Source organism: Choloepus didactylus, chromosome 4 (genome assembly GCF_015220235.1).
Source record: "Choloepus didactylus isolate mChoDid1 chromosome 4, mChoDid1.pri, whole genome shotgun sequence".
Classification (NCBI taxonomy): domain Eukaryota; kingdom Metazoa; phylum Chordata; class Mammalia; order Pilosa; family Megalonychidae; genus Choloepus; species Choloepus didactylus.
This window is the reverse complement of record NC_051310.1, coordinates 148,246,388-148,262,637: the sequence shown is the minus strand read 5'-3', so window position 1 is coordinate 148,262,637 and position 16,250 is coordinate 148,246,388. Positions and strand designations below refer to the sequence as shown.

Sequence of the window (16,250 nt, the reverse complement as noted above, 5' to 3'; positions counted from 1 at the left end):
TTCATATACCCTCTACATCAAGGCTGTAAGGAACATGTTGTGGCTCAAACCAATAGACCACTGAATTCAATGTCCTATCAAGTTGATACCATGGAGATGGACTGCTATGCATTATATTATTTATGGCAAGCTCTGTAGAGCTGCCCTATAAGCCTCCTACTTCTCTGTAATAACCATTGTGGATACAGCCTATTACTTTCTAACTTTTCTTAAATCTGTATATATTATCAGTTTGAGTCAACTTTTGAGTCAACAAATTTCGTAAGCTTTTGGTTCACTCTATGAAGCAATATTTCCTTTTTGCTTGCTCTAAAACTATCACCCTTTCAAGATATAAATTGTGTTGTATAATATTCTGAAATTTGATGAATATGTTCATGGTAATTTGTTTATTGAACATTATTTGGTCACTGACTATGTCAGGCACTGTATTAAACACTGGGGATACATAAATACAGTACTTGTTAAAACTTTAATAAATTCCCTTATCAGTCCTTATCTTTTTTCAATTGTTTAAATGAAGTATTGCATACATATAATAAAGCAAAAATCTCAAAAAGCTTAATACTTTCTTTTACAAATGCTTATATCTTTGCAATTGCCACCCAGATCCAGAGAAAATTACCCAGCCTTCCAGAAGCCTCTTTCTAATCCCTTTCAATACACATCTACCAAAGGTAACCATTCTCCAGACTTCTACAAATAGTTTTACCTATTTTTAACTTCATACAGATGGATGCATTATGTAAAGCTTCTTTAACATTGTGATATTCATCCATGTTATTGTATGTAGTAGTCATTATTTTCATTGCTGTATAACATTTCACTGTAACAACATACCACAATTCACTTATACATTCTATTATCAAAGAGCCTTTAGCTAGCATTCAGTTTTTGGCTATTATGAAATAAAAGCTGCTATGAATATTTATGCACATGGATTCTAATGCATCTGTATGCTCCTTTTCTGTTGGATATATACCTAGGAATGAAAATGCTAGGTCAAATGACAATGAAGATATTATGTTTGATTGTTCTGTTTAAGTAGTCCATCTATTCCCAGCCATGACAAATGCTATGCTTGAAAAGATTTATTTTACTTTTCATATCTAGATATTTAATCAACCTGGTATTTATTTTTACAGATATAAAGTAAGGCTTAAAAGGATTGTTTTTTTCTTCCCCATGAGAATCCAAGTGACCCAGCACCATTTATTGGAAAGGTCATTCTTTGCCTACTGGCACTATTTGTTAAAAATTAGGTGACTATATGTGGGTCTGTTTCTGGACCCTTTATTCTGTGCCATTTATCTATATGTCTCTCATTGTATTAAAATAGTACTATTTTATATTTTGTAGTATAAGTCCTCCAATTTTGTCCTTCAAAATTGTCTTGCTATTCTCAAGGCTATCTTCTGGAACAATGTTCAATTTGTGCTGTTCTCTATCTCTGTGAAGAAGCTTTAAATATTTCACCAATGTACATTGCTGTAGATATTTTTCTTTAAATATCCTCTATTAAATTAAGGCAGATACTTTTTATTCTTAGTTTAAAAGTGTTGATCATAAACATTTATGGAATTTTATCTTTCTCATACACATTACTTTTTTTTTTTAATCATTTTATTGAGATATATTCACATACCACGCAGTCATACAAAACAAATCGTACTTTCGATTGTTTACAGTACCATTACATAGTTGTACATTCATCACCTAAATCAATCCCTGACACCTTCATTAGCACACACACAAAAATAACAAGAATAATAATTAGAGTGAAAAAGAGCAATTGAAGTAAAAAAGAACACTGGGTACCTTTGTCTGTTTGTTTCCTTCCCCTATTTTTCTACTCATCCATCCATAAACTAGACAAAGTGGAGTGTGGTCCTTATGGCTTTCCCAATCCCCTTGTCACCCCTCATAAGCTACATTTTTATACATCTGTCTTCGAGATTCATGGGTTCTGGGTTGTAGTTTGATAGTTTCAGGTATCCACCACCAGCTACCCCAATTCTTTAGAACCTAAAAAGGGTTGTCTAAAGTGTGCGTAAGAGTGCCCACCAGAGTGACCTCTCGGCTCGTTTTGGAATCTCTCTGCCACTGAAGCTTATTTCATTTCCTTTCACATCCCCCTTTTGGTCAAGAAGATGTTCTCCGTCCCACGATGCCGGGTCTACATTCCTCCCCGGGAGTCATATTCCACGTTGCCAGGGAGATTCAGTCCCCTGGGTGTCTGATCCCACGTAGGGGGGAGGGCAGTGATTTCACCTTTCAAGTTGGCTTAGCTAGAGAGAGAGGGCCACATCTGAGCAACAAAGAGGCATTCAGGAGGAGACTCTTAGGCACAAATATAGGGAGGCCTAGCCTCTCCTTTGCAGCAACCGTCTTCCCAAGGGTAAAACTTATGGTAGAGGGCTCAACCCATCAAACCACCAGTCCCCTATGTCTGTGGTCATGTTAGCAACCATGGAGGTGGGGTAGGCGAATACCCCTGCATTCTCCACAGGCTCCTCAAGGGGGCACTACATCATTTTTTTTCCTTGTTTTTCTTTTTTTTTTTTTTTTTTTTTTTTTAACTTTCCCTTCTTTTTTAAATCAACTGTATGAAAAAAAAAGTTAAAAAGAAAACAAACATACAATAAAAGAACATTTCAAAGAGACCATAACAAGGGAGTAAGAAAAAGACAACTAACCTAAGATAACTGCTTAACTTCCAACATGTTCCTACTTTACCCCAAGAAAGTTACATAATACAGCAACCTTTCTGTGAACTTGTTCCTACTATATCCATCAGAAATTAACAGACCATAGTCATTTCTGGGCATCCTCAGAACATTAAAAAGCTTATCTGTTCTTCTTGGATTATTGTTCCCCCTTCCTTAATTACTCTCTACTGCTAGTTCCCCTACATTCTACATTATAAACCATTTGTTTTACATTTTTGAAAGTTCACATTAGTGGTAGCATATAATATTTCTCTTTTTGTGCCTGGCTTATTTCACTCAGCATTATGTCTTCAAGGTTCATCCATGTTGTCATATGTTTCACGAGATCGTTCCTTCTTACTGACGCGTAGTATTCCATCGTGTGTATATACCACATTTTATTTATCCACTCATCTGTTGAAGGACATTTGGGTTGTTTCCATCTCTTGGCAATTGTGAATAATGCTGCTATGACCATTGGCGTGCAGATATCTGTTCGTGTCACTGCTTTCCGATCTTCCGGGTATATACCGAGAAGTGCAATCGCTGGATCGAATGGTAACTCTATATCTAGTTTTCTAAGGAACTGCCAGACTGACTTCCAGAGTGGCTGAACCATTATACAGTCCCACCAACAGTGAATAAGAGTTCCAATTTCTCCACATCCCCTCCAGCATTTGTAGTTTCCTGTTTGTTTAATGGCAGCCATTCTAACCGGTGTAAGATGGTATCTCATTGTGGTCTTAATTTGCATCTCTCTAATAGCTAGTGAAGCTGAACATTTTTTCATGTGTTTCTTGGCCATTTGTATTTCCTCTTCAGAGAACTGTCTTTTCATATCTTTTGCCCATTTTATAATTGGGCTGTCTGTACTATTGTCATTGAGTTGTAGGATTTCTTTGTATATGCAAGATATCAGTCTTTTGTCAGATACATGGTTTCCAAAAATTTTTTCCCATTGAGTTGGCTGCCTCTTTACCTTTTTGAGAAATTCCTTTGAGGTGCAGAAACTTCTAAGCTTGAGGAGTTCCCATTTATCTATTTTCTCTTTTGTTGCTTGTGCTTTTGGTGTAAAGTCTAGGAAGTGGCCGCCTAATACAAGGTCTTGAAGATGTTTTCCTACATTATCTTCTAGGAGTTTTATGGTACTTTCTTTTATATTGAGATCTTTGGTCCATTTTGAGTTAATTTTTGTGTAGGGGGTGAGGTAGGGGGTCCTCTTTCATTCTTTTGGATATGGATATCCAACTCTCCCAGCCCCATTTGTTGAAAAGACCATTATGGCTCAGTTCAGTGACTTTGGGGGCCTTATCAAAGATCAGTCGGCCATAGATCTGAGGGTCTATCTCTGAATTCTCAATTCTATTCCATTGATCTATATGTCTATCTTTGTGCCAGTACCATGCTGTTTTGGCAACTGTGGCTTTATAATAAGCTTCAAAGTCAGGGAGTGTAAGTCCTCCCACTTCGTTTTTCTTTTTTAGAGTGTCTTTAGCAATTCGAGGCATCTTCCCTTTCCAAATAAATTTGATAACTAGCTTTTCCAAGTCTGCAAAGTAGGTTGTTGGAATTTTGATTGGGATTGCATTGAATCTGTAGATGAGTTTGGGTAGAATTGACATCTTAATGACATTTAGCCTTCCTATCCATGAACATGGAATATTTTTCCATCTTTTAAGGTCCACTTCTATTTCTTTTAGTAGAGTTATGTAGTTTTCTTTGTATAGGTCTTTTACATCTTTGGTTAAGTTTATTCCTAGGTACTTGATTTTTTTAGTTGCTCTTGAAAATGGTATCTTTTTCTTGAGTGTCTCTTCAGTTTGTTCATTTCTAGCATATAGAAACATTACTGACTTATGTGCATTAACCTTGTATCCCGCTACTTTGCTAAATTTATTAGCTCTAGTAGGTGTATCGTTGATTTCTCAGGGTTTTCTAGATATAAGATCATATCATCTGCAAACAATGACAGTTTTACTTCTTCTTTTCCAATTTGGATGCCTTTTATTTCTTTGTCTTGCCGGATTGCCCTGGCTAGCACTTCCAGCACAATGTTGAATAACAGTGGTGACAGTGGGCATCCTTGTCTTGTTCCTGATCTTAGAGGGAAGGCTTTCAGTCTCTCACCATTGAGTACTATGCTGGCTGTGGGTTTTTCATATATGCTCTTTATCATGTTGAGGAAGTTTCCTTCAATTCCTACCTTTTGAAGTGTTTTATCAAAAACGGATGTTGGATTTTGTCAAATGCTTTTTCAGCATCTATTGAGATGATCAATTGATTTTTCCCTTTCGAGTTTTTAATGTGTTGTAATACATTGATTGTTTTTCTTATGTTGAACCATCCTTGCATGCCTGGAATGAACCCCACTTGGTCATGGTGTATGATTTTTTTAATGTGTCTTTGGATTCGATTTGCAAGTATTTTGTTGAGGATTTTTGCATCTATATTCATTAGGGAGATTGGCCAGTAGTTTTCCTTTTTTGTAGCACCTTTGCCTGGTTTTGGTATTAGATTGATGTTAGCTTCATAAAATGAGTTAGGTAGTGTTCCATTTTCTTCAATGTTTTGAAAGAGTTTGAGTAAGATTGGTGTCAGTTCTTTCTGGAAAGTTTGGTAGAATTCCCCTGTGAAGCCATCTGGCCCTGGGCATTTATTTGTGGGAAGATTTTTGATGACTGATTGGATCTCTTTGCTTGTGATGGGTTGGTTGAGTTCTTCTATTTCTTCTCTGGTCAGTCTACGTTGTTCATATGTTTCCAGGAAATTGTCCATTTCTTCTACATTGTCCAGTTTATTGCCATACAGTTGTTCATAATATCCTCTTATAATTTTTTTAATTTCTTCAGGATCTGCAGTTATGTCACCTTTTTCATTCATTATTTTGTTTATATGGGTCTTCTCTCTTTTTGATTTTGTCAGTCTAGCTAGGGGCTTGTCAATCTTGTTGATCTTCTCAAAGAACCAACTTTTGGTGATATTTATCCTCTCTATTGTTTTTTTGTTCTCTATGTCATTTATTTCTGCTTTAATCCTTGTTATTTCTTTTCTTCTACTTGGTTTAGGATTGGTTTGCTGTTCATTTTCTAGCTTCTTCAGTTGATCCATTAGTTCTTTGATTTTGGCTCTTTCTTCCTTTTTAATATATGCGTTTAGTGCTATAAATTTCCCCCTTAGCACTGCTTTTGCTGCATCCCATAGGTTTTGGTATGTTGTGTTCTCATTTTCATTCGTCTCTATATATTTAGCAATTTCTCTTGCTATTTCTTCTTTAACCCACTGATTGTTTAGGAGTGTGTTGTTTAACCTCCAGGTATTTGTGAATTTTCTAAGTCTCTGATGGTTATTGACTTCTAATTGTATTCCATTGTGGTCAGAGAATGTGCTTTGAATAATTTCAATCTTTTTAAATTTATTGAGGCTTGTTTTATGTCCCAGCATATGATCTATTCTGGAGAAAGTTCCAAGAGCACTAGAAAAGTATGTGTATCCTGGTGATTTGGGATGTAATGTCCTGTAGATGTCTGTTAAATCTAATTCATTTATCAGATTGTTTAGGTTTTCAATTTCCTTATTGGTCTTCTGTCTGGTTGATCTATCTATAGGAGAGAGTGATGTGTTGAAGTCTCCCACAATTATTGTGGAAACATCAATTGCTTCCTTAGTTTTTCCAGTGTTTCTCTCATGTATTTTGTGGCACCTTGATTGGGTGCATAGACATTTACGATTGTTATTTCTTCTTGCTGAATTGCCCCTTTTATTAGTATGTAGTGGCCTTCGTCTCTCAAAACATCCCTGCATTTGAAGTCTATTTTATCTGAGATTAATATTGCTACACCTGCTTTCTTTTGGCTGTAGCATGCATGAAATATTTTTTTCCATCCTTTCACTTTCAGTTTCTTTGTGTCCCTATGTCTAAGATGAGTCTCTTGTATGCAACATATTGATGGTTCATTTTTTTTGATCCATTCTGTGAATCTATATCTTTTAATTGGGGAGTTTAATCCATTTACATTCAACGTTATAACCGTGAAGGCATTTCTTGAATCAGCCATCTTATCCTTTGGTTTATGTTTGCCATATTTTTCCCCTCTCTCTATTAATATCCTTTATTGTACCCATACCGAATCTCTTTAGTACTGAACCTTTCTCCAAGTCTCTCTGTCCTTTCTTTGTTTCTCTGTCTGGAGGGCTCCCTTTAATATCTCCAGTAGGGCAGGTCTCTTGTTAGCAAATTCTCTCAGCATTTGTTTGTCTGTGAAAAATTTAAGCTCTCCCTCAAATTTGAAGGAGAGCTTTGCTGGATAAAGTATTTTTGGCTGGAAATTTTTCTCACTCAGAATTTTAAATATATCGTGCCACTGCCTTCTCGCCTCCATGGTGGCTGCTGACTAGTCACTACTTAGTCTTATGCTGTTTCCTTTGTATGTGGTGAATTGCTTTTCTCTTGCTGCTTTCAGAACTTGCTCCTTCTCTTCTGTGTTTGACAGTGTGATCAGTATATGTCTTGGAGTGGGTTTATTTGGATTTATTCTATTTGGAGTTCGCTGAGCATTTATGATTTGTGTATTTATGTTGTTTAGAAGATTTGGGAAGTTTTCCCCAACAATTTCTTTGAATACTCTTCCTAGACCTTTACCCTTTTCTTCCCCTTCTGGGACACCAATGAGTCTTATATTTGGATGTTTCATATTATCTATCATATCCCTGAGGTGCATTTCGATTTTTTCAATTTTTTTCCCCATTCTTTCTTTTATGCTTTCATTTTCCATTCTTTCATCTTCCAGGTCACTGATTCGTTGTTCAACTTCCTCTAGTCTTGTACTATGAGTGTCCAGAATCTTTTTAATTTGATCAACAGTTTCTTTAATTTCCATAAGATCATCCATTTTTTTATTTAGTCTTGCAATGTCTTCTTTATGCTCTTCTAGAGTCTTCTTGATTTCCTTCATATCCCGTACTATGGTCTCATTGTTCATCTTTAGTTCTTTGAGTAGCTGCTCTAGGTGCTGTGTCTCTTCTGGTCTTTTGATTTGGGTGCTTGGGCTTGGGTTATCCATATCGTCTGGTTTTTTTATATGCTTTATAATTTTCTGTTGTTTTTGGCCTCGTGGCATTTGCTGAACTTGATAGGGTTCTTTTAGGGTTTGTAGACCTATTGAAGTCCTTATCTCTAATTTATCAGATCTACAGCTTCGTGGAGTACACTTTCTCTAACTAACCAGCAGGTGGCGTCCACGAGCCACCTGTTCTCCACAAGCCAGTTCTCCCCTGCTTAGCCTTTTTGGTGAGTGGGGGAGTGAGTCTTGTGGGGCCCAATTGGTGTACCAAGCTTGCGTGTGTAGTTGGTGTTGCCTGCCCTGTATGTGGGGTGTGTTTCTGGGCAGTCGGGGAGGGGGGGTGGCCCTAACAATCAAATCTCCCTGGTGATCCTAGAGTTTTAAAGCTGGTGCAATAGTCTAATCCTTCAGTTCAGTCCTGCCACAGTTTGTCTCTGCCACTGACCCACAAGTCCTTGGTATTGGCGTATGGCTCCTGAGACTTGCAAGTGGGCCCCTCTTCCAGGCCGTGCACCCCGGGTCCTCTGTTGAGGGATGACTGTGCTATGTCACAGGTGAGTGCCGTCCCCTCAGGGCAGTTCTGGGCTGCTGGGCTGTGTAGGGAGGCTCCCAGTCAGCTCAAATGATGGCTGAATGGGGCTTTGTTAATTCACACTGCTCCACCTTCCCAACTCTGGGACAATCAGCTGAGGTTGCAGGGAAGGCTAATGTCCACGCCCAGTTTTGTGGTGTGTGCCTGTTATTTGAAGCACTTCCGTCACACTGGGTTGTCTGGGGCAGCTCTGGGCTATGGGGCTGGTGATGGGCAGGAGTGTTTCCTGTCCACCAGGATGGTGGCTGTGAGCAGACACCCCCGTTTTCTTGGGAAGTTGTGGTGTTTAGTGAATTTTCTCAGCCACTGAATTATTGCCTTTTGTCTCAGAGCTCTCTTAGTTCTGCTCTTGACTTGACGTGCCCAAATTGAAAGTCTTTGAAGCTTTCTGTATTGGGCTTCTTAGAGTAATTGTTTTAGAAAAAGAAAAAAGGATTAAAAAAATAAATAAATAAATAAAAAGGGTCCTCCTCAGAGATCTAATGGGTTATTGAAATGCTAAGAGACAAAGCAACCAGGGCCATTAAGGAAAGGTCCACAGGGCAGAGAGATCGGCTTTTCTTCGGGATTTGCATATGCGCCTTAGGGCCTGAGCTCCGCCCTTCCCCTTTCTGTGTTCACCAGAACTCTAAAACTCCTCTGCTTTTATTTTGGAGTTTTTCGTGTTTTTTTTTTTTTCTATGCCTGTCTCCTCTCTGCTGGGCTGGCTGCTCACAGATTCTCTGGTGTCTGGTCTCTGTCTATCTATGGTTGGAGTCTGGATCAGTAGAATGAGTTTCCGATAAGAGCAGCCACTGCAGTTCTCCCTTCTCCTTCCCGGAGCTGACAGCCCCTCCTCCCATGGGACTGAGCCTGGCAGGGAGGGGCGCGGGTCCCCTGGCCGCCAAAACTTACAGATTTCGCTGATCTCAGCAGTTCGACATTTTCATGAGTGTTGTATGAAGTATGCCCAAAGAGAGATTGCTCTGTGGCGTCCAGTCCACGCAGTTCCTGGCTTTCTACCTACTTTCCTGGAGGAGTAACTAAAACATACAGCTCACCAGTCTTCCATCTTGCCCCGCCTCCCTACACATTACTTTTAATGTGGTGAACAATATTGATTTTTGAATGTTAACCCAACCTTGCTTTCCTGGGGGAAGGAGTACCTGATTCCAACACATTATTCTTTCTACCTATTACCTAAATTTAATTTTAATTTTCTAATGTCTAGTTTAGAATTGTGCATCTATGCTTATGAGAGAGACTGGCCTATAATTTTTTTTTCTTACAATGTCCTTCTCAGGTTATGATATCAAGGTTATGTTTACCTCATAAAATGTTAGAAAATTTTTCTTTTTCTCTATCTTCCAGAAAAGTTTGGGTAAGATTGGTGTTATTTCTTTCTTAATTCCTTTTGGGTCTATAGTTTTCTTTACAGGAAAGTTTTTAGTTGCAGATTGGATTTCTTTATTATATATAAGACTACATGTTCTATTCTCCTTATGTTAGTTTTGATCAGTTTTTCCCTAATAAGTTTGACCATTTCATCTCAATTGTTAAACTTATAGTTAAGAATTTATTTACAATATCCTCTTACTATATTTCTGATATTTTTTAAGATGTGTAATGATAGTCCCTTTTTCTTCCCTGACAATGGTACTTTATGTTCTCTATCTTTTTATTTCATCAATCTTGCTAAGTTTATAAATTTTGTTAGTTTTATCAAAGATCCAACTGCTGACATGATTTTCTCTTACATATTTTTAATCCATTTTATTTCATTTATTTCTGTGATTTATCTATTTGCTTTTTTTTCTAGCTTCCTAAATAATTGCTTGGTGGCTTTTTTTCTTTTCTAATACATGCATGTAAGGCTACATATCTCCTTCTAAGGCCATAAGCCTAAACATGTGCATTTAAAGCTATAAATTTCCCTTGAGTATTTTAGCTGCATTCCACAAGCTTTGATGGTATTGTATTTTCATTATCATTCAGTTCAAAATAGTTCTAATTTCCTCTTTAATCCATGAGTTATTGAAAAGTGAACTTAATTTCTACACATTTGAATGTTTTCTAGTTATCTTTGTTATGTATTTGTAGTTTAATTACACTGTAGTCAGAAAATACACTCTATCATCTCTGTGATTTGAAATTTGTTGAAACATTTCTATTTTGGTAACTGATCCATGTACACTTGAAAACAATATGTTTTGTGCATGTACCATGTGTCATGTTCTAAATATGTTGATTAGGTGAATTTTTATTATGTTGTTCAGATTTTCTATACTCTTATGCCTATTTTTTTTCTGTCAGTTTCTGTAAGAATTGTGTTATTTTCAAAATAAGACTGCCAATTTACCTCTTTCTTCATTTTGTTTTATTGTCTTTCTAAAATATATTTTTGAGGCCCTGCTATTAGGTGCATAAAAATCTGGAATTGTTATATCATGCTGTTGAATTGCTTCTTTCATCATTAAGAATTATCCCCCTTAATTCTAGTAATATTTCTTACCTTATTTGATATTAACATAGCTCTACCAACTTTCCTCAGGTTAGTGCATGAACAAGTTTATTTTTTCCATTTCTTATCCTTTTAACCTCCATGTATACTTATATGTAAAGTGTGTTTCTTGTCAGGGCATACTGTTGGGTATTGTTTCTGTTTTTTATTTTTATCTAATCTGAAAATATTAGTCTTTTAATTAGAAATGTTTAATGCATTTATATTTAATGTAATTTCTAATATAACTGGGTTTATACCTACCACCCTACTATCTGTTTTCTATTTGTCCTATCTGTTCTTTGTTACATAATTCCTTCTTTTGGATTAATCAATATTTTATATTATACAATTTCCCTTCTATTTAGTTACACTTTGCTTCATAATTTTGATTGGGTATTCTAGAGATTTTAATATGCCTCCTCTGCTTACTACAACATAACATATTAATATTTTTCCACTTACCTGATAATGCAAGGACCTTAAAATATTTCAATTCTATTTACTTTGCTTCCACCTTTTGTGCTATTTTTGTCATGAATTTTAAATTCTAAATATGTTTTAAACCCTAGAAATACTGTTATTAATGTTTGAAAGAGCCACTATTCCTTTACATTTAACCAAATATTTATCCCTTCTGGTGCTCTTCATTCCCTCCTGTATTAGCATGTTCCATCTGGAACCATTTTCCCTCTGCCTCCAGTATTTCTTTGGGTTCAGGTCTGCTAGCACAAGTTCAGTCTTTGTCTTAAAACAACTTTGTGTTGCCTCAATTTTTGAATAATATTTTTTCTAATATAGAATTTAGGTTGGAAGTTATTTCCTTTCAGAACTTTCAAGACATTATTCTAATGTCTTCAGGCTTCCACCACTCCTGTTGAAAAAGTGACTGTCACATTTACTGTTGTTATTTTGAAGGTAATGCTCTCCTTCCCCTTAGGCTTTTTTCAAGTTTTTTTCCCCCCTCTCTTTAGTTTTCATCGGTTTTACTACGCCATGGGGTGGGTATGGTGTTCTTCTGATTAATTCTGTTTGAGAAAGGTATAGCTTCTTAAGTTTGTTGCTTGATATCTTTCATCAGTTTGGACAATTTTTTATTTCATCAAATATTGCTTCTGCTTTCTCTCTTCCACTCCAGTCACAAATATTTTAGACTTTTCACCATGTCTTGTTCATCTATTATGGTCTTTGCTATATTTTTCATCTTTCCTCTCCTCTCTGAACTTCAATCTGGACATTTTCAATTGACCTATATTCCATTTTACTAATTCTCTTCTCTGTTGTGTCTAATCCTCTAATAAGCACATCAATTGAATGCTTAAGTCATTTATTTTATTTTTCAATACTAGAATTTCTATTTTGTTCTTTTTTAAAAAATAAATTGTTTCTCTTGTGAAATTCTCCTTCTTTTCTTCCATTATTCCTGATGAGATTACTCATAGTTAATTTTAAAGAACTTATCAAATAATGACAATATACGGATCACTGGGGCATCTTTTTCTATAGTTTTATTTTCTTGGCTTTGGTCATTTGTTCCTGTTTCTCAAAAAGCCTAGTTATTTCTTAATCTATTGAAAACAAATGCTGTGTATGACAATTGTGGAGGCTCTAGATGATACAATCACACTCTATAGAGGATTTAATGCTTTACTGAGAGACTGATAGGGTGGAGGATGGATTTCTGGTATCTATTTTGTTTGCCCATATTTCTCCAGGGTGTAACCTTTACTCCTGGGCTGTAGTTCTTCTGGGATATAACTGAAAGCCTACTGTGCTTTTCAGGGCTATTCCAACTTTGAGGACCCTGAACCCCTACCTTTGTCTTCCTAGTACTGCCATACTGTCAAAATCTCTGCTTTTAATTCAGCATCGCAGAGCTCGCTCCTTTCTGATTGCTATCTTGGCTTCACACTTCATCCATGCCCAACTGTAGGAAGAATTTCAGGCTCACGTTTCTATAGTTCCCTCTACTCTGGAATCCTGGTCCCTCAAATCCCAGCAATCCTGGCTGACCCTATCTCTAATCCATCTCTCCTGTCTACACTACAAGACCCTGATCCCAGCTGCTACAAATCAGAAATGTATTAAGGGAGAAAGCAGAGAAAATGGTGGATTTCACTTCAATGCACTTCTCTTCTGTTTGGCGTCTTTAGCGCTTATAACCTGGCTGCCTTGGTTACTGATACATTCAGACTGCTCGTTTTTTTTGTTGTTGTTTTGTTTTTTTGTTGTTGTACACCTCTGAAAAGTTTTAATTATAAGTCCATTAGATGTATCATTTTAATCAGCCAAATAAAGCAAAGCAAATTTAAGTTAAAGAATCTTGTAGGAAAAAAGACTTTCTATCTTTTGAAAATTCTTTTTGCCTTCTTTACACTGGCATAGAGGTCAAAGAAAATCACTGAAACTTAAATGTGAAAGAACTCTTTACAATTAAATCCAACAACTGTATACATTTATCTTACCCCCACATCAGTGAAAAAAGTCACCATTATGAAAACAGAACAAGTTAGGTAACAAAAGAGCTAAAAAAATCTTTTAAAAACACATTTCATACAAAATAAATCCAAGTATGAAAAGTATTGCTTCTCTGGTGTCTTCACATCCTTCTCTTCTGTGTATTTAGGTACAGCACATTGTTTCCTCAGATAAATGCATCCCCATACTTATTCTTCAGTTGTCCATTTACATATTCTTCCATCTGCTCCAGGGCTATATTCATGTAGCCATCCAGGCAAGCCAGGACCCCTTGATAATCCACGCCAGAATTTAATTTTACCACAACTGGCCTTCCTATAATTTGCTTTAAGAAGTCACTGGGTGTTTGCTTCTGTAGGTTCATTCTAACAATCTTGGGAGGCAGGAAACCTGAGTTCTAATCCCAGTTCTGCTACTTAATTAGCTGTGTGACTTGGATAACATAATTTCACCTCTCATGGCCCCAGGTTCCTCATCTTCACCTCGCGGCTGGGATCTAGAACCCCCACTCCAGGTGCTGCACAAGCCCTGCCTCCACCGACAATCGCGGTGAGAGCTGAAACCCTGTTTGCTTGTTTTTTGTATTTTATCCAGCCTTTATAGTTGTTTTCAGAGGAAGGGTTTGGTTCATATATTTACTCTGGGTGGCCATTTATTCTATTTTCTATCCTCTCAATAATTTTATTTCCCCTCTTCTGGATATTCTGGGTAAGTTTTGCTTTACACAGAAGAAAGATATTACCTTACAGATTGTTACCAACATCCTTTCTTCAATAACCAGCATTCTGGGAAACTTTTCATCACCACCACATTGTGCTGATGTACCTGAACTACAGTATACAGTGTCTCCCAGAACCTTATTCTGGGTCTCCTTGATTACCTGAACCCTTACTTTGTAAAGTTTTTTCAAAAAAATGCATCAAATTCTTGCTTTCTATTTTCTGGTTCCTATTCAAAAGAAATAATTGACTTGCTGATAAAAAGGCAATGCAAGTATCTAGGCCAGTTTCCTGATGTAGCAGGCTAGGATGGACCACTCAAATTTTGATAAATTCTCTGTGGATACAGCATCATTCCACAAGATCTCATCTTTCTGCATGTTCGTGCCTATGAACTTGTTATTATGCAATGTGTAGTTTCTCCATAGTGACTCTCTTAGGCTTTCTATCATGAAAATTGCACAATAACTCAATTATTTACCTAAGTGAAGAGAGCAATGATGTGGATAATCCTAAAACAGCATATTCACTCAGTCATTTAGATCAGATTTTAGAGTACATTGTACGAATTTCCCCCCAACCTTACAGATTTGCCAAGTATTCAACTGTGTTTTGCACTGAATACAGGGGCAAGTAACCACATTGGGTTGATGTACCAGAGGAACTGTGCACAAATCGCCACAGAATAACTCTTCAGAATAGTAATAAGCACTTCATGTCCCCTTGATTCTCAGAATCACTTCTGTTTCGCTTCCAACTCAGTGCAAAACAATTCTGACTTCTTACCTTTCTTTTCAGAGGTCCAAGGCGTGATGTTTTGGCATCTTGTGCTTTGTAGGTCACCCACAAGCCACTGGCTATATGCTGGACAAAGCAGATGGAATCTCCATACTTGATTTCTGGAACCCCCATGCCTTCTATATCTCGCTTGTGACTTGAATCCAATTTCTCCTTGATTTCCTATTTCACAAAAAAGAAACAAACATAAGCATGTCTGAGTAAACAGAAACTTGACACATAAAACAAATCACTTATGCAGAATTTTTAAGCCAGGGAATGAAAACCAAAAAAAAAATCATGATGTACCTGTGTAAGCTAGGCTTTTGAAAAGGCTTGCTTCCCTTATCTGTAGTTATTTGTAAAAATCAATGGGCTACTTAGGTTATCATTTAAATCTATGGGAAAAGGAGGTAACTGGTAGATTCTCTCTTCTGTTCTGATTTTATGTAATCCTCCATTATATGTTCCTTTCCTCATTCTGACCTGGATGCCTTATTAATTAACACTTAATTAGCCTATTTATTTATTTTTAGCCAGTACTATCTTCCATAATTTTAATGGTATTACAACTTAAATCTTCTGTGTCAGTGGTTTAAATGTATCTGTTAACATCATATAAATATCTCTTGTGGAAATCAGCAGACTGTTTGAGGAAGCAGGGGCTACTGTGCTTTAAGTCTAATGCAATCATTTGCATATTAGTCTCTTTGGACCGCCTCAATTGTGTGTTGCAGTAAATGGGCTTCATTCTTCAATACAGAAAAGAAAAAGTTACTGTGTATCAGTATCCACTTGGGGACAGCCTGAAGTTCCTGTCAGTTTGTCATGAAGTAGACCCCTGATGCATGGTAATTCTGCCCATTATTCATCAACCAGGGCCTCTGCGGCTCTATTTTAAACAATTCTATGCTATTTCCATTACTTTTATACATCTTGTGTTAAATTTCTCATTTATAAAAGCCATTAGCTAGGCGGCATTTTGAATTTTTTTACAGAATAAAAACATAGCATGCTATTCCCTCTGCTTGCAATACATTCCTCCCATTGGTGACGATGGAACAGCTCATATGGACTGAGCCACTGCCAGGTGCAAGGCAGTGTTCTAAGTTCTTCACATGGATTGACTTTTCTTAACAATCTGTGTAGCTAAAAATAGTATCTCAGCTTTACAGATGAGCAAGTGAAGGCAGAGAAGTAAGTTAATTTGTTCACGATCACTCAACAAGTGGTGAGAGAGCGGGATTTAAACCTACTACTTTTAACTCCAGAGTCTATGCTCTTTCCCAATATTCTAAGCTCTTACTTTTCAAAGCCCTCCTCAGAGGTACCGTCTCTACTTTAGTCTTTCTGCTGTATTTCCCCAGCACAGTGTCTGTGCTGGTTTGAATGTATTATGTCCCCCAAATGCCATTGTCTTTGTAGTCTTGTGGGGCA

The 16,250-nt window shown here is 36.9% G+C and overlaps 2 protein-coding genes across 28 annotated transcripts in view; both read right to left on the bottom strand.

Moving 5' to 3' along the window:
• The window catches only part of RYR3 (ryanodine receptor 3), a 514,330-nt gene that overhangs the window by 266,693 nt on the left and 231,387 nt on the right, over positions 1–16,250 (bottom strand). For all 27 annotated transcript variants that reach the window (XR_005216490.1, XM_037834372.1, XM_037834393.1 and 24 more), the window contains one exon: positions 14,823–14,996. Coding sequence is in view for 26 of the 27 variants with exons in the window: in XM_037834372.1 (XP_037690300.1) it covers positions 14,823–14,996 (174 nt within the window). In the remaining variant the exon portion in view is untranslated. The remainder of the gene's footprint in view (positions 1–14,822; positions 14,997–16,250) is intronic.
• LOC119532204 (U6 snRNA-associated Sm-like protein LSm6) lies at positions 12,758–14,147 on the bottom strand. Its single transcript, XM_037834403.1, has one exon. The coding sequence runs from the start codon at positions 13,679–13,681 to the stop codon at positions 13,484–13,486; it is 198 nt and encodes a 65-aa protein (XP_037690331.1). The 5' UTR covers positions 13,682–14,147; the 3' UTR covers positions 12,758–13,483.

What these genes read in the sequence shown, in the direction of transcription:
- LOC119532204 (XM_037834403.1), bottom strand. Translation starts at nt 13,681, where the DNA reads ATGAACCTACAGAAGCAAACACCCAGTGACTTCTTAAAGCAAATTATA.